Source organism: Lactuca serriola, chromosome 7 (genome assembly GCF_051521515.1).
Source record: "Lactuca serriola cultivar US96UC23 chromosome 7, Lser_US96UC23_V15, whole genome shotgun sequence".
NCBI lineage: Eukaryota > Viridiplantae > Streptophyta > Magnoliopsida > Asterales > Asteraceae > Lactuca > Lactuca serriola.
The window spans coordinates 43039344-43058616 of NC_136414.1; the positions used below are offsets into that span (position 1 = coordinate 43039344).

Below are 19273 nucleotides of genomic sequence, written 5' to 3' on the forward strand. Positions count from 1 at the left end.
GAGGACCCTGAGGAGATTGACGAAGAAGAAGAACCCGAGGAGGAAGATGAAATGGAGGACGAAGAAGAAGAATCTGAAGAGGAAGAAGAAGAAGAGGAACCAGAGGAGGAAGTCTTCAACCCTCCTTACATCGCCAGGGTGCCTGCGAACCGTTTCGGCTACAACGGGCCTGAGCCCCGTTGGGCAACAGTGATCGAAAGGTGGAGCCGACAACAACGCCAACGATCACCATATAGCGACCAACGTGGTTACTACGACCTCAGCCACGGGGGACCGGCTGACAGAGCCCTCCCCGTCATGGTCCAGCATATCACGAATTTGGGGAACCAGAGTAGGTAAATGGCAGCTCAAGTTCGGAATCTCAACGTTGTTACGGAAGCCACCGATGCACACACCAGGGAGTTGGAAAGGGACTTCTATCCGGTGGACAACTTATCGAGGACCTTGTTGTCGCTCGAGCGGAGGTAAGGGAGTACCAAGTGAGGCACGCTGCTCTCGAGGAGAGAGTGATCGCGGGCGAACACCAGACTGCGGAGCTTCAGGGAGCCTCGTCCTCATCTCAGGGCCACCATGGACCAGATGCCACCCGCCGCGAGTAGTGTTTGCACTGCTCATGTTTTGTTATAAAACTAGGATTTCGAGTATGCGTTGGTGCTACACTTTCTTGCGAATAGGTTGACCCCGCGATTAAGTGATTACACTAGTCAAAGGGCTTTTGTGCCGCCAAAAATTATCCTTTACATTGATGTAATGTGGACCCTATGAGGTCAAATTTTCCCTAAAACAATATGTACTAAAAGTTTATCAATGAATTTGGCATGCATTTTATTTCATTGGATGTTTGGCACTAGATCTCACTACTGAATCCATAAGTTTAATTATATAGATTTCTACTATGAATTTGTTTGCAAACATATGGAAGTCGGGAAATAATATACTTAAAAACTAATGAACTAATTTCACGACACTCGACTTATATCCATTACTAAAAGCCTTATACCCATTTCGTCTTTGAAATTCTATGACAGAAAAATGCCACCTCCTAGATCTGCTAGATGCACTGAGAGAACGCAAACAAATTCACCCCCTCCGCCTCCCCAGTATGATCCTATTATGTTTCAGGCTGCGGCTACATCCGCGGTGGCAGCTGCTATGTCCCAAATCAACACTGACGGTGCCAGGAGGACAGGGAGCAGTATTAACATCTCTACTCAAGGGGATAGCCAAGGGCGTTCGAGAGAATGTTCCTATAAAGACTTCACAAATGGCAAACCTGATTCTTTCAATGGAAGTGGGGGCGTCATCGCTTTGATGCAGTGGTTCGAGAAGACTGAATCCATCTTCGAGATCTGTTTATGCCCCGAAACAGACAAAGTCAAATTCGCAGCCTGCACTTTCTCTGGCAAGGCCCTCACTTGGTGGAACGGCCACGTAAAATCGATAACACTCTCTGTGGCTAACTCGTTAAGTTGGGAAGACTTGAAAACTATGATACTGAAGGAATATTGCCTAAGGGGTGAGGTGCAAAAATTAGAACAGGAACTGTGGAATCTCAAGATGACGGGCTCGGACCTTGCAGCTTACACCACTCGATTCAATGATCTAGCACTCCTCTGTCCGGCGATGGTTACACCGGAAAGCAAGAAGGTGGAACGATATCTCTGGGGTCTATCATCCCAGATTCAAGATAGCGTGCTGGCCTCGAGGCCAACCACTTTTGATAGTGCCAAGGAGTTGGCACAACAACTCATTGATCATCGGTCCAGCCATGTCACGGTGCCAACCACCTCCGATCAAGCAAAAGGAGGGAACAACAAGAGGAAGTTCTGGAACAATAAAAAGAAGCAACTGGCGTAGGATCCCGCTAAGAAACGGCAAACTGTTTCCATCCATCCTTCCACTACTCCCTCCACTCCGGCCCCGCGGAAGCAATATGCTGGAACTCTTCCCAAGTGCAACAAGTGCAACTTCCACCACACTGATGCTTGTCGAGAAATGAACTGCAGTAATTGCAACAAGAAGAGGAACAATGCTCGATTCTGTAAAGTGTCAGCCCAATCCGTCACTCAAGCCACCCCGGCCGCCAACACCGGAGCAAGCCAAACCTGTTACGGTTGTGGAGAGGCAGGGCACTTCAAAAGAAACTGCCCAAAAGCACGAAACACCAATGTTGGGGGTGCAGGAAGAGTCCTAGCTTTAGGGCATAGAGAAGCAGTCAAGGACCCCACGGTGGTTACCGGTACGTTCCTCCTCAATAACTCTTATGCATGCATACTTTTCGATTGTGGGGCGGAAAGGAGTTTCGTGAGCCAACAATTCAAACATTTACTTAAAGAAAATCCCCAGTCATTAAAAGATTCATACGTCGTAGAAATGGCAAACGGAAAGGTTGAGCACACTAATGATATTTATATAGGGTGTACCCTCACTCTAGATCACCATTCGTTCAAAATCGATCTATTGTCGGTCACGATAAAAAGTTTCGACATCATCATTGGTATGGAATGGGACTTCTTACATGTGGGGTTTGTGAGCCATTAGAGGAGTTACAATTGTGACTCTAAGCTCAAGATCAATAAGATTACAAGGATTCAAGCTACTTGGAAGAGGTAAACCACTTAGATCTGTTTTCTTTATGATATTTTCGATTTATATATGATAGATCTAGGTTTGTAAGTCTTGGATTCAAAGCATGTACAATAGAGAAACCTAGATCCAAGCATTAGGGTTTGTATGAGCATATAGGATTGTTTTTATGCATAAAACCCATCAAAAAGTACCTCCGAAAGGAATACCACGCCTTCTTAGCCCACGTCGTAGATAAGAAACAAGGGGTGAAGGATATCAAAGACATTCCAAAAGTGTGCAGCTTCCCCGACGTATTCCCAGAAGATCTGCCAGGTGTGTCACTCGCACGACAAGTTGAATTCAGAATCGACTTGGTTCCCGGAGCTACCCCCGTAGCCGAAGCTCCATATCGTCTCGCACGGGCAGAAATGCAAGAACTGTCTAGTCAATTGAACGAACTATTAAGCAAGAGGTTCATCAGACCGAGCTTTTCACCCTGGGGAGCACCAGTCCTGTTTGTGAAAAAGAAGGATGGATCTTTTCGCATGTGCATCGACTATCGAGAGTTAAACAAACTTACTGTCAAGAATCGATATCCCCTGCCCCGAATCGATGACCTCTTCGACCAACTTCAGGGAGTAAGCTACTTTTCAAAAATCGAATTGAGGTCGGGTTACCATCAACTGGGAGTTCAAGAGGATGATATTCCCAAGACGGATTTCAGAACGCGCTACGGCCATTACGAATTTGTGGTGATGCCCTTTGGATTAAAAAACGCACCTACGGTATTCATGGATCTGATGAACCAGGTGTGTCGACCCTTTTTAGACAAATCTGTGATCGTATTCATCAATGATATCTTGGTCTATTCGCGAAGCAAATAAGAGCACAGCCAACATCTGCGACTAGTATTGGAGACTCTAAGAACTGAGAAGCTTTATGCTAAATTTTCAAAGTGCGAATTTTGGCTCCGAGAAGTGGGATTCCTTGGCCACATGGTTAGCGAGAAAGGGATACATGTGGATCCCTAAAAAATCAAAGCGATCGAAAACTGGTCAGCACCTACAACGCCGACAGAAATCCGACAATTTTTAGGGCTCGCTGGATACTACCGAAGATTCATCCAAAACTTCTCCAAGATCGCTAAACCACTCACCACCTTGACTCAAAAAGGTGTGATGTTTAAGTGGGGAGATAAACAAGAAGCCGCCTTCCAAACGTTAAATCAAGCCTTATGCAGCGCGTCGGTCTTGTCTCTTACAGAAGGAACCGATGACTTCGTGGTATATTGCGATGCTTCAAATCAAGGTCTCGGATGTGTGCTCATGCAGAGAGGGAAGGTCATCGCTTACGCGTCAAGGCAACTTTAGATACACGAGGTTAATTATACTACCCACGACCTTGAACTGGGAGCAGTAGTGGTCGCCCTAAAAATCTGGAGGCACTACCTCTACGGCACAAAGTGCTCCATCTTAACCGATCACAAAAGTCTCCAAAATATCCTCAATCAAAAATAGCTCAACATGCGGCAAAGAAGATGGGTAGAGCTGCTGAACGACTACGAGTGCAAAATTCGTTATCATCCGAGCAAGGAAAATGTTGTAGTCGATGCCCTAAGCAGGAAGGAATATTCAGGTCGCCAGGTGAAGTCATTAACAATGACGATCCATTCACACCTATTCACACAAATCAAGGAAGCTCGACTTGAAGCCTTGAAACCAAAAAACATGACAGGTGAGGCATTGAGAAGGATGGATAAAAAACCTAGAAGTTAAGGAAGATGGAGCTCGTTACCTCATGAACCGGATTTGGACACCGAAGTTTGGTGGGTTCCGAGACGTTGTCATGAACGAAGCACACAAGACTCGATATTCCATCCATCCTGGTTCAGATAAGATGTATCTAGACCTCAAGAAGTTGTACTGGTGGCCGAACATGAAAGCTGAGATTGCTACCTATGTGGGCAAGTGTCTGACTTGTGCCAAGGTCAAGGTGGAATACCAGAAACCCTTATGACTACTACAACAGCCTGATATATCGGAATAGAAGTGGGAACGAATAACCATGAACTTCATAACCAAGCTGTCGAAGACATCAGGCGGACTTGATACCATATGGGTAATCGTCGACAGACTGACCAAGTCAACACACTTTTTACCAATGAAAGAGACCAACTGTAGCACCTGGTTCCTGGTATGTAAGATTTATCTGAGTATTTTGTATTATTGGCCTTGGACTCGGCGAGTTGGAGGCCCGACTCGCCGAGTAGAGACGAGACTTGGGACGCGATTAAGTTGGCGACTCGGCGAGTCCGCACTGTCTGATGAAACCCTAATTTCCAAGGGTTTGCACCCTATTTAAACGACCATTTGCGCCCCAACTCCGCCCCCTTCACCCTCAAAAGCTCTCCATACATTCTAGCCCTTGTTTTTGTGAGTTTGAGGCTTTTTAGTGTGTTTCCTTGAAGATTTTGGGAAGGAAGAAGAGTAGATCAAGAGGAAGGGAAGGAAGCCAAGCATCTTCGTGTTCTCTCAGTAATTTCTTGGAGGTATAACTCGTTTTCCCCCTGTTTCTATGCTTATTACTCCATTAAAGTCCTTCTTGAACCATGTCCCAAGCTTGGTTGTGCATTATTGGTTGATTCAAGTTGTTAGCCTTTAGATCTAGACCTTATTCAGTCCTTGGAGCTTGGATCTACTGCCTTTATGGAGTCATATTGCACACAAGCCCTAAATCTACCCCTTTTGGTGCACTTTGAGCCTTAGAACCTTTATTGGTGATTATCTACACGTAAAGTTGGAAACTTTACGTGGCAACCAAGCCCTAGGAGCCCAGCTCTATGAATGGTAGGGACTGGATTCGAGCAAAATCGCGTATATGGCTTCTGCATGAAGCAGACTCGGCGAGTCGCTCATCTGACTCGGCGAGTCTGGTCGCGAGTCTCCGAGTTTGTCCCCTTTTCGTTGTGTCGAGTTGAGTAGTGAGTCCTGGGTGGACTCGGTGAGTTAGTAGCCGAACTCACCCATGAAGGAACTCGGCGAGTCAACGCCCTGAGTCGGCGAGTTCAAGGCAGTCTTCTTAGATCAAGAACAGACTCGGCGAGTTGTTCATACAACTCGGCGAGTCACAGCATGAATTGTTCATCGGATGAAGATGAACTCGGCGAGTTGTTCATACAACTCGGCGAGTAGGATGAAGGACTTGGATATTAGTTTAGAAGGAGAACTCGTCGAGTCAATGCCGAACTCGATGAGTAGAGATGGGTTGCAGGACAATTGATTGGATAAGGACTCGGCGAGTTAGGAAGCCAACTCGGCGAGTCGGGTCAACTGAAAGATGACTCTGGCTTTGACTTTTAACTTGATCAATGGTAAAATGGTCAATTTACCCGAGGGTCAGTTAGCGGTGTTTGATTGAGTGTTTTGTGGGAATTATAGTCGGAGGATTTCCGGAGCAGCAGCAGCAGCAGACAGTCAATTCCCACACAGACCAGCAGCTATTTCGAGGTGAGTTTCCTTCCAGTAGGAACGGGTTTAAGGCACCAAGGTCGACCCGTGTAGACGAGATGTTAGCACTAGAGTGTGGGCCGAGCCTGTATCTCTTGGTTTAGTTAAGTATGATATATGTGTCGGTATGATAGAGTTGTCTATACTTGTTGTCTGTGTGATACTTGTATATTATGAGTTAGCGGTTGAGTGTGGGCAAGGCCCATATCTCTCCGAGAGTGGAGTGTGGGCTAGGACCGTATCTCCCAGATAGTAGAGTGTGGGCGAGGCCCGTATCTCCCGGCTAGCGAAGTGTGGGCAGGGCCCGTATCTTCACGAGTGTGGGCGAGGCCCGTATCTCCCGACTAGCGAAGTATGGGCAGGGCCCGTATCTTCACGAGTGTGGGCGAGGCCCGTAACTCCTAGCTGAATGTTATATGTTATATGCTTGCATGGTATGAGGTATTATAGGGGAACTCACTAAGCTTTGTGCTTACAGTTTACAGTTTTGGTTTCAGGTACCTCTTTATCGAAGGGGAAGGAGCTGGCGCGGTAGCGGCACATCATGCACACACACTGGTTTCCGCATTTATGAGATTTCTCTGGGATTTACACTCTGATATTTCGATTGGTTGTATGATTTGGCTTTAGACATAGTTTACGTTGTGATGTGGTTTGATCAAACAATGTTTTTAATTATTAATGTTTTCTAAAGTAATGTTTAAAAATGAAATTTTTGGATGAGAAAATTGGGTCGTTACAAGTTGGTATCAGAGCCCTGGTTTGAGGGATTCGGACACACCTTCGGGGGGTGTCTGAACTCAAATCGAGGGGTCAAAAGATTTTGAAAAAGAAAACGTTTTCTAAAAGGTCAAGTAAAGTATTTTAAGAAGAAACGAAGTGTGTGATGTGCGCAACCGGCCGAGCTCAAGTAAGTATTCCCCAAAGTACCCATACAAGCTTATGTTGTGTTTATCAGTTTCAGTAGAACAGCATGCTAGAATAGGACTAAGGATCTAGTAGTGATGCCTTATGTGCCTGCTTTATGTGCTACAGTGTATGAAAATTGCATGCTAGAATCGAGTAGACAACAGTAGGATAGCCTGTTAGGTTATGTCTGATAGTATGAGTTTAGCTCTGTATGCTAGATCAGTTTCTCTCTATGAGAGCGGATTTGCTTGAGATTGTTCCCTTAGTTCGAATGTTGCTTGCTTTGTGCTTTGTGGGACTATGAGTGGTGGGAGTTAGCCATTAGGTGAATACGTCACGTCACATGTGATCAGGGTTGAATAATCTTAGAGTGCTGGATTTGGCCCTATTGCGCAGCTCTCGTTTGCGTCTAACCGTTGTAGGGATGAGCCTGTTACTCGAAGGATTATCCGAGCTTCACCACATGTGATGGTATTAAGGTAATTGTTAATTGGAACTACTAAGAGGCCTTCACCAGCTGAGGACCTGGTAGGGTGGAGCCTGAGATTTCCCTAGGGCAAGCCTAGGATGAGTATAGCAGTGATCAGCCGTAGTGGAAGGGATCTGGTGGAGTCGAGGCAGTCCTTGAAGAAGGTACGGATAGATGTGGAAGGTAGTATGGGCCCGTACTACTGAAAGCAGAGGATTCGTACCCGAACCAAGGAAGGCCAAGATAAGACCGGGGAACGTGTAAGTAGTTGTGATCCCTCAAGAAGTATCAGTATCACTAATGATTGTTATTATGTATTGCAGAATGGTGATACTTCGATTGAGGCCGATAGATGGCGGTTCAGGAGAGGGGTCAGGTTCGGGATCAGGTTCCGAGCCGGTAGATGAGGGACTACGCGAGTTCATCGCGTCAGAAATCACCAGGGGTATCCTTGAGTCGACCCCCATTATCTTCGGTTCGATCAAGGAAGGGATCATCGAGTTGATGGAGGATCGCCTCAGGGCGTTCAGGAGTGACATGGCATCTGGCCAGTCGGGATCTTGCACGCTGTCCTTTAAGGACTTCAGGGGCAGTGGTGCGCCGGATTTCCACGGGGTGAAAGACCCCATTGCGGCCAGGCGATGGATTGCGGACATCGAGTCCGCACAGTTGACTAGCTTCTGCCCCGAGGGGTCGAAGGTGAGGTATGCAGCAGGGTGTTTACGAGACCGAGCTCGAGATTGGTGGGAGTCAGTGGGTGACTCGTTGGGAGCCTCAGTTACCGAGGCTATGACCTGGTCGGACTTTGTGACCAGGTTCAGGGCAGAGTTTGCACCGGCTGTCAAGCTTCAGCAGCTGGCCAAGGAGTTTTTGGACATAAGGCAGACAACGGAGACTGTGGCGGAGATCATCGCCAAGTTCCGGGAGAGGGCACTGTTGGTGCCCCAGTATGCGGGCGATGAGGACATGAGGAGGACCCGCTATCATGACATGCTCCGAGCAGGTATCCGGGAGCATGTTAGCTTTTCAGCTTGCCCTACCCTGGAATCCATGATTGTCAGGGCAAGGGAAAGGGAGATTGATTTAGAGCACATTCGGAAGAGGAAAACAGAGGCGGGGCAGGTGGTTGGGGCTTCAGGAAAGAAGCCCAGGGGATCAGATGGGAGGCCGAAAGGCCAAGGGGGACCTGGCCGCTGCGGGAAATGCGGCAGGACGCATGAGGGAGCATGTAGGATGGGATCAGCAGGCTGCTACAAGTGCGGCAAGGCAGGGCACTTTAGCAGGGATTGTACTACTCCAGTTTCGGCTATTCAGACATCGGAGTTGTTGTGTTTTCACTGCAACCAGAGGGGCCATAAGAAGGCCAATTGCCCCCAGTTAACAGCATCGACGCCAGTAAAGGCGCCAGCTCCAGCGACCTTGCGGATCACTAATGGCCGGCAAGGCAAGGAAGAGGCTCCGGTGGTGAGGAGCCGGGCATTTCAGCTGACTACCGAGGAGGCATGCGCCGCACCCGACGTGGTGACGGGTATGATTCTTTCCCTCTACTTTATTTTATGATGTTATGATATTGATATGTGCTATGTGTGTATATGTATGCATTAGGATCGTTCCATGTGAACGACATCCCAGTTTAGGTGTTGTTCGACTCGGGTGCCTCCCGATCATTTGTTTCCCTTGCGCTTAGCAAGAAGTTTCCTGAGTCTTCAGGCATATTGGATTGCCCTTTAGAGGTAGAGATTGTTGATGATCGATCGGTGCGAGCATCGATGGTGTTTCGGGATTGCGTATTGCGTTTGTTTGAGGAGCGCTACTTGGTAGACTTGGTTCCCATTCCGTTGCGTGGGAACAAGGTGATTATAGGCATGGATTGGTTGAGCCCTAATGGGGCGGTGATAGACTGCGCACAGCAGCTAGTGTGAGTCAGGACCCCGGGTGGGGGAGAGTTAGTGATTCATGGCGAGAGGCCACATTGCGGACCCACTGTATGTTCAGCAGCGAGGGATAGACGCTATCTTCAGTAGGGATGCGCAGGATATGTCGCATATGTGATGGATACCCGGGAGGCGGGTAAGCCGACAGTGAACGAGGTTCCGGTGGTTCGAGATTTCGCAGATGTTTTCCCAGAAGAGCTTCCTGGGATACCTCCGGAGCGACAGGTGGAGTTCAGGATTGACCTCGTTCCTGGTGCGGCTCCGATAGCCAAGACACCGTATCGGTTGGCTCCTCCCGAGATGCAGGAGTTGTCTACGCAGCTGCAGGAGCTGCTAGACAAGGGATTTATTCGTCCGAGCAGTTCACCCAGGGGAGCCCCGATCCTGTTTGTGAAGAAGAAGGATGGGTCGCACCGGATGTGCATAGACTATTGGGAGCTGAATAAGGTAACGGTGAAGAACCGTTACCCACTAGGTGAACATCACATCTTCTCACCCTCTCTCTCTTTATCTCTTGACTGAGAGCTAACACACACGCACACACACTTTTTCAAATCCTCTCCAAACACTCTCAAAGATCATCCTCCTTCCTCCAAGAATCTCGATATTTTTGCTTGTTTTTAAGGATCTTCATCAAGTAATTTTCAATCTTTGGTAAGTGTTATCAAACACAAACATCTCCTTTCATTTTAACATCAATAACTCCTTCTTACATAGCTTTATTCCATGATCACACTCTTAGAAACTTCATAAGCTCGAAAACTACTTCAAGGTGTTCCTAGGACCAAAAATCTCTTCACTTCATCTTCAAAAACTGAAACATCAAAGCAAAGGTGAGTTCATACCCCCTTGTTTTTGGTTTTCATATGATTTTTAGGGGATAATACAAGTAAAATGTGTAGATCTATGTGTTTTATGCATGTCTTGTGTGATTTCTTAGTTTATTTTGTAAAAATGTGTTAGATCTTAACACATCTCGACATCTTAAGCAACATTGAGTAAAAATCCATGAACTAAGACAACTTATACAGCATATTATCAAGTTAAAAGGGGCTATATGTTTAAGATATAAAAATTTAAAGCAAAAATCTTGTTAAGGGTCATAATTGTCAAGAAAACAAAAGATAAGCGCAAAAAGTGACATTTATGGTTTTATAAGGATCAAACAGGTCATACTTATATAAAAATGAGTTTTCATGATAACCCTACTTTTCAAAGGGCCAAAAGTGTAAATTTCAGCCTATTGGGCTTAATATTTGGGCCTCACGGTTTTGGGCCCAAATTTGCAAAAAATAAGAATTTTGGGGTTAAAAATGTTATTTGATCAAAGTTTGAGTCATAAATGTAAATAAACCAAATTTAGGGGTGAAAATAACATTTATTTCTAAATTGGGCCAAAAATGTAACTTTTATGAAAATTGGGCCGAAAGTGTCATTTTTTTAAAATAAGGGGCTGAAAATGTTTTCTGCAAAACTGGGCCAAAAATGTCAAAATATGAATTTTTGGACTAAATCACGAACTTTTATAAATTATGGACAAAAGTGCTATTTTTACAAAAATTTGGGCCTTAATTGAAAATTTGAGGCTTATTGGCCAAGAACGCCATTTTTACAAAAAGAGGGCTTTTATAATCAATTTGGTAAACCTCGAGCTAAAACAAACAACGAAATAATAACGAATGGACGAAATACATCGATAACAATTTTTATTGGGCCTAATATTCACGTTATATGGCCAATGAGCCTTAAGGGCCCATTCAAGTGTATATTGAGCCTAGTATTTTCCATGACATGTTTATTGGGCCTTGCGAAACTTTTACATGTTAATTTGGGCCTGAGCTATGGGTCACATGAGTGTTGGGCCTTAGTGGTCCATCTACATGCCTATTGGGCCTAAATTACCCTCTTACATGTTATTGGACCTTTGTGGTCCATTTACATGCTAATTGGGCTTGGACTGAAATTCACATGCTTAGTAGATCGTAACTATAACTTTTCATAATTATTGAACTTCATATACTTATATATGTACCTTTTGGATATGAAAACATACAACATACATGTAAACATTAAACATGGTGAAAAACATAACAAACATGAAAAGTTGAGAATCTAGTGAGACTTGTCGGTTGGCACCTTTGAGTGTACAATCGTAGCCTTAGTTGCTCGCTATAGCTAGACTAGGCCAGTCTAGGGTGACAAAACCCGAGTTTCCTGGAGGGAGAGCGGGAGTTTGTGTATAGATCTATACGGGGTGACCCCCACGCCTTAGTTGCTCGCTACAGCTAGACTAGGCCAGTCTAGGGTGACAAAACCTTGAGCAAATACCGGCGTTTGGAAAAATGCCAAGACAAGAAAACCTAGTTATTATCATGCATGGTTATAACGACTCATATAGAGATCCAATACCATTTTAACATTTCAGAGATTAACCCTTTCGATCGTGTCAATACAAAACAACTTATTTGATGATACAAGAACCACGACATTATATTAAATCAGAAAATATCGGATTTTCTTTAGAAATACTAATATTCAATTACCACTTACTTACAATACAAAGAAATTTAAACTGCATTCCTATATGTTACTGCTATGAAATTCACCCATGCATTTATAGTCGATTTTCACACCATTTTCAGACATTTTACAGAAAATATCGGATTTTATGGGTTTACAAATGATGCAAAGACTTTTATTCAAACATACTTATGAACTCACCAAAATTATATATGTTGACCGTTTTCAAAATAACTTGTATTCTCAGGTAATCGTTAGGCAGGAAGATTTTCAAGTGTGTATGGATTTATTTTGTGTAACATCACTCATCGTACTATTAATACTTTGAATTTATGTAATCTATAACAATGTACTTGATATGAACAATAACAACTATAATATGTAATGTTTGGTGATGAATGTGTTATGTTTCATGTATCCTGGCCCTAACAATCCTTCGCCCCTGATTACTTCCAAATTTTTTATAAATTACACATTTATCTTCTTCTTACATGTTTTTTCATTTTCAACTATAATATATATAGCCTAGTAGTGTTCAAAAAAAAAGATGTGATGTAAGAGCAATATAATAGAGAAATTTCGAATATCTTGAAAGTAAATCAAGTTAAGGTTGAAGTTTAAGAACATTACAATGAATATATCAAACAAAATGACGTATTATAGTATGTTTGGATACCTAAGTTTATATATATATATATATATATATATATATATATATATATATATATATATATATATATTGAGGTTCAATAGAAAACCATAATTAACCAAAGAACCAATCGTGAGCGTTGGAAATCATAACAATCAACGGCCAAAGAAATAGATGTACACTTTTATATTGGACGCACACACACCGGATTATACTAAAAAATTCACCCTTTACTAAAAAACCCACCACTTTTTTTCATTTAAAATTTTTTTAGACCATGTTTTTTATCCAAAAAAAACCGAATATATCGTTGTTCACGATTTTTCGTCCTCTTTCCATAGAGATTTATGATGATATATAAAAAACGATTTTTTTTTCGAAATAAAACTCACTTCATTTTCTTTGATAAAAAAAAAGTTAAGGTCTATTTTTTATAGAAAACAAATTAATCCATATATCAAAATTCATATTTTTTGTACTTTTTTAACATAGATTCATATTTTTGTTAAAAGATTCATATTGTAAACCTATTCAGATTCACATTGTGAACCTCCTCAGATTCACAGTGTGCATAATAATAAGTCAGATTCATAGTGTGAATCTGAACTGATCGGAGCTTTTTCACACTGTGAATGTTAAATTTTGAAATATTTACAGTTTAGATTCACAGTGTGAATCTACACTGATCGAGGTTTTTTTTTTTTTTTTTTTTGGTGAACAATCTCAGATTCACAGTGTGTATAATAGTAATTGAAAATTCACAATGTAAATCTGAACTGTTCGAGATTTTTCATATTGTGAATGTTAAAAATTGAAATATTTACAGTTCAGATTCATAGTGTGAATCTACACTGTTCGAGGTTTTTTTTTTAATTGGTGTTGATGTTTATTAATAGAGTACAAAATTAATATTTTTGGTATAATTAGTTTTTTTTTTTATAAAAATAAACTTAAATATTGAAAAAACTAAGAAAATTAAGTGGGTTTTTTTCGAAAAAAAAAGTTCGTTTTTTATATATCATCATGAATTTCTATGGAAAGAGGACGAAAAATCATGAACAACGGTATATTCGGTTTTTTTCGATAAAAAACTTGGCCTAAAAAAAAATTTAAATGAAGAAAAGGAAGTGAGTTTTGTTATAATCCGGTACATGTACGTCCATTATAAAAGTTTACAATCCTTACTTTTGCCGTTGATCGCTTTAAATTCCGACGCTTTTGATTTGTTTCTTGGTTCTTTGATTAATAATGGTTCTCTATTGAACACTCTCTCTCTCTCTCTCTCTCTCTCTCTCTCTCTCTTTATATATATATATATATATATATATATATATATATATATATATATATATATATATATATATATATATAAATTTATAATATTTTAGAGTATATTTACCACTTTACACTCTCCTTGTGATAGGGACCCAAGTATATATGATAGTATAGTAGGATAGGTCTTTTAACCCTTTGCAAGTAATTAGTAATGTGTTCAAATTATATGCTCTAAACTTATTTCTGATTTATTATCATTCAAAATCAATCTGTAAAATAACTATGCTGAAAACGTATAACAAAATAAAAGATTAGATATCAACAACATAATCAGATTACTTTAATAATCTTTTAAGTAGTTTTTTGTTATTTAAATAAGAATGTGCTTAAGCCGAGCCTTGAAGAAACTCTTTGATTCCTCATGTGCATTTAAATAAAATTAAAAACAAATAGGAAAAAGTAAAAGAAAAGGAGGAAAATTTGGTTTGAAGAAATCTCTTGATTCTTGATGTGCATTTAACTCTCATTATTTGTCTTTCACCAAACACACACATAATTCAAAGGCCAAGTCTTGATCTATGTCTTTCACATTAACACTCCTTCTTGCAACATGTTACCTATGTATGTATCTCTTTCATTCCCTTTTGTTTTATTTTATTTTACAGCAAAATTGATCTTAATATGACTCTTTTAAGATGTCAGATAAACACCATGACTGCATGGATTGTTATATGGCTTGATATGTTTTTTTTTTGTGCCATTTTCTATTTGATAGCTTAAAACAAGCATGAAAAACTTGTTTTGCACAACCAATGTGGTTTGTCTAATGTTTGTTTTAGTAAATATGTAATCTTAATGATTATCTGACTTTTTCAAATGACTATAGGACCCTACATTAAGCATGTTTAGACAAGCCATGTTCTATTCTTGTCATACTTGGCATTAAGATCATGTGGTTGTTGATGTATCATAGTCAATTGAAATAATCTATTTTAGTTCAAGTTACCATTTGTTTTTATACATACAAACTTTTAAAATGACCCGATCTCATTCTTTTTGTATGTTGGCCATTTTCACAGACTATTATTTTCAGTTGAAATAGTTTAATTTAGTTTACTCCATGATCAAAGTCTCGTTAAAATCGAAACTACTTACATAACTATAATACTATATTACAGATTATTACTCGATTATAACTCAATATTATCTAGAAATAGTGATTGTTGCTACTCATAGAGTAATGAAAAAGAACAACTTATCATAAATAGTATTGTCTTTATCGTAGTCTTCTTTTTGTTCATGTTTTTTTTTTGTGCATATTAATGTCCATTCATTTATTTCATTATTTATAAATATTTATATGATGAGTTAGATTTTTTTTGTCAGACACTGTGAAAACTGATGACAATAGATTTGTTACACAAAGGGTTGAACAACATGGTTAAAGAACTCAAGTGGCAAACTTCTTGTGCTTTATTACCATTATTTTCATAATTATTGTATTTAATATGTAAACTATTAAATCCACGAGATTTAATTAATTGACATACTTGGAAATAGATAAAAAAAAAAAATTACTAAAAAAGGTCAGCTTAGTCCAAAATAAACAAATTATCCTGTAAAAATTAATAAGATGAGTCCATAAGCGTTTCTGTTGCGTTTTCTTTTGAGAGGTCAATTAGGTCAATATCAATTCTCCTTTTGAAGAGACTAAAATGACCCCATGCTGTGGTATACTGAGAGGTCAATTTGGTCAGATGAGGAGACACCTTTAAGAAGCCTGAAAATGTGACCACTCAAACATGTCTCTCTTGGTGTCTAATTGCCTATTCTCATCAATTCACTTTATTCTATATATATATATATATATATATATATATATATATATATATATATATATATATATATATATATATATATATATATATATATATATATATATCAAATGTGTGTGTGCATTATCAAATGTTTTTTAAATAAAATGTTTTGTATTGTATTAATTTCTTAAAATTACATTATTTTTTTTTTTTTTTTTGTAGATGTTGTGATGGTAGGGGCTGAAGATACACTATTGTCACCACCGGAAGGCAACATGACCTTTTTGGGTGGTACGAATTGGTGTGTTGCTTCACCTGGTGCATCGCAATCCGATTTACAAAATGCATTGGACTGGGCCTGCGGGTTAGGTATGGCTGATTGTAGTCAAATTAAACCTGGAGGCCCATGTTTTGAACCTGATACGCTATTTTCACACGCGTCTTTCGCTTTCAATAATTACTACCAACAAAACGGGAATTCCGATGTTGCTTGCAATTTTGGAGGGAGTGCAACTTTGACAAAGAATGATCCAAGTAAGTTATTCCAGATCGTCCAATCAAGGGTAGCCAAATTGTTGAGTTTGATTTATTCTTTAAATAAACCAAAATACAACATTTCTAACGACTTACTATTTCTTTGGCTTGTTTTGCACGACAGGCTACGGGAAATGCAGCTACATCGCATCTGGGTAAGATGATACTTAGTTCTTTTACATTTTTGTAAAAAAAAAAACATGATAATATGGTTGTAATCTAACCATTTTTAAGAAATTGGTAATCAGTTGCAAATGAAACTTTAGGTTTTAGATTCAAACAAACAAAACAACCATCTAGTTTGTCATAAAATAATCTAATTGTACACTATAACTGGCATGAATAATGTATTATAATATGTCTATAAGTCAATTGATTGTTGCTAAAAGTTTATAAAGTAAAGGCTTAATGTATATTTTTTTTTCCTTCTTCTAGGCCAACGAAATCAGAAGGGGCCTCTATATGGAAGTTAAATTGGTGGAAAAGTGGTGGGATTGTATTGCTTTTGTACATGGGAAGCTAACATTGAATTAGAAGGTAGGGAGGGTGTCTTTGATGTTGGTTTAGGAATCTTCTTATATGTCATTTTTGTAATTTACTTTACTTAAAACTAGAAATAAAGTTTTGTAATTGGATTTTAGTATTCATTATACTATTATGTCAGTATTCTTTATCATCTGATGTGATAGACTTGGTTTTTATTTCTTGACACAGTTGAATTGGGACGCAAGGAAATTAGGCTCTTTTTGTAATTTTGCATATTTAAATACGTACCAGTTTACGCTAACCTTCATTTCATTTATTACTTCGCATAACTTTCTCAATCTTATTAAGTATATGTTTATCTGGATAGATTAAAGTAATGTAGTTTATATCATTATTAAGACTGTTTTTTTTAGTTATATAATTTTATATAACTAACGGAGAACTTATAACTTACCATAGGGCATAGGCATTTCATTTTTCGAGACCTGAAGCCATCTTGGGCTTATTTAAACCCAACTTTCCTTTAGCCCAACACTTGGATATTATCCAACATTAGTTCGGATATAAGTAAAATACAAATACATATTGTTTCACTTTGAGCAAATATTGATTTTACCAATTAGAAGTTAACATTAGATATAAAATAACATAAAATATGCAAATTAAAAATTCATATCCAATAATGAAGTTGCGAAAAATAAAATTTAGGTTTCAATGAATTAGACGTAACGAGAAAATAACAAATATACAATCTAAATGGTTGTCTGATAGCCTTTTAAATTTTCAATTAAAAATAAAACTCTTAATGATTGACGTTTGATAGTCTTTCAATTTTAGCAGCAGCCTCTTAATTTATAAGAGAAAGAGTTTTATTTGAATAAAAAAAATGAATGTGTTCTCAATACCATAATTTTTCAACAAATGTTTTTCTCTTTTCTCTTTCTATTTCACATGACCACCTCTATTTTCCTCCGATCTCACCTCTTAAAAATTCAGATTATACCAAACAACTAAGACATACAATTTCAACCAATAAATAATTTAGAAAATGTCTTATTACAAATAAAAGTAATGGGTTCCAATTTCTACAAATATATGAAATATAAATTAACAAGTCGCATTAGTTTGTCAACAAAAATCTTTTAATCGATTTAGTTGACAATTTGACACGCATAAAAAGTTAAAAGTTTTTTGCAAATAACTCAAAGCAATAAATAGATGGTTATGTACAATTTGCTAGAAGAAATCCAAACATTAAGTTTTCATAAATTTACCAAAAATCACAAAAAAATAATAATGGTAGACATGTTAAAGAGCCGTAAGGCTTAGAAAATTAAACATATAACTTTTGACAATTATAGAAAAATCTCAAATAAGCATTTTAGGATTTTTTTAATATAGACTATACGCACATAGTCACGTTAATGTAAAGTCTAACACACGAAAAATGTATTAATCAGGTTCCATAAGGAAGTCCTAACCACATTAAAGTTAAACTATGAATTACTATTGAATTGCCAAACTGAAGATGTGTAAAATCATAGAACGGAATTTCACCTACCATAACTATGAAAGAATTGATATAAGAGTAAATGATTCACTTTCATCGTTTAAAATCGAAAATATATACAAGGATGATAATAATACGTTCACAAATATGACTGTCTAATTTTCATAAATATAAAAGATCAACCATCTTTAACCACCGCATTTATACAGTACAACATTTTTTTACAAAAATTCTTAAAAAATAAAAGAAAGTGAATATGACTAATTTATAAATTTAGAGAGTGAAATAAAAAAAGTGAGTGACCACACCCTTTGGTCTAGGCACATGTTATCAATCAATAATACATGTTATCAATCAATAATGTAATGAAAATTTTAGTACACATCAAGCAAGCGAAACATTTAAAAGAAATTATTTTCTCACAACATTATGCAAATGTACAGCTACATCATATGCAACAAATAATATGTATGAATTTAAGACGTCTCACATGACTTCCAAAAAACAAATAATTACACAAGACATAAAGTTTACATATTTCATGTAGGTTAAAATACTTGACAACTGAATCAAAGTAGATACGCAATTGAATCATGAAATATCCATAGGTGTAGCAAGTTAAATCTAATCAACAAAAGCAGAAAAATCCAACAAAATACCAGTTTACCGTCACATTGTACATATATTACAAAAAATCAAAAAAAATCGAAGGACAAAGTTTTTAATCTCAAAATACCGAGAATGCATTAATGAAATTTGGTGGATAACAATTAAATATGTTTACTTGCACTTTTTGGCTAGCAACATACTCTAAGGTTACCCGTTATGGGTAGCTTTCTACGCGTGGATATAACTTCATGAGGGTGTAGTTGTCTTTGGAGTAGAGCGGTCATGGGTGAAGATGAGTGTTTAGATTAGTTAAGTCTTAAATGGTTATTTTTCCAACCGTTTAAATGTGAACGTTGGATAATAAAAAAAAAAAGTTATTTAACTTTTATATTTAAACCATATCACCTTACCTATAAATACTGACCATTTTATACATTTCACACTACAAACGCATCACTTTCTTTCTATATTTTCATATATCAAAATC

The 19273-nt window shown here is 38.8% G+C and overlaps 1 protein-coding gene across 1 annotated transcript; it reads left to right on the forward strand.

The window, feature by feature from the left end:
• The first annotated feature begins 14335 nt into the window (after positions 1-14335).
• Positions 14336-16857, forward strand: LOC145062523 (glucan endo-1,3-beta-glucosidase 13-like). Its single transcript, XM_079010117.1, has 4 exons — positions 14336-14451; positions 15870-16181; positions 16306-16336; positions 16617-16857. The coding sequence occupies exons 1-4, from the start codon at positions 14409-14411 to the stop codon at positions 16702-16704; spliced, it is 474 nt and encodes a 157-aa protein (XP_078866243.1). The 5' UTR covers positions 14336-14408; the 3' UTR covers positions 16705-16857.
• Positions 16858-19273: the final 2416 nt, after the last annotated feature.

Bases quoted from the DNA above. Each gene is read 5' to 3' on its own strand.
- LOC145062523 (XM_079010117.1), top strand. From the start codon at position 14,409: ATGTCTTTCACATTAACACTCCTTCTTGCAACATGTTACCTAT. The intron at 14,452-15,869 runs GTATGTATCTCT...TTTTTTTTGTAG, and splicing joins TCTTGCAACATGTTACCTAT to ATGTTGTGATGGTAGGGGCT. The intron at 16,182-16,305 runs GTAAGTTATTCC...TTTGCACGACAG, and splicing joins TTTGACAAAGAATGATCCAA to GCTACGGGAAATGCAGCTAC.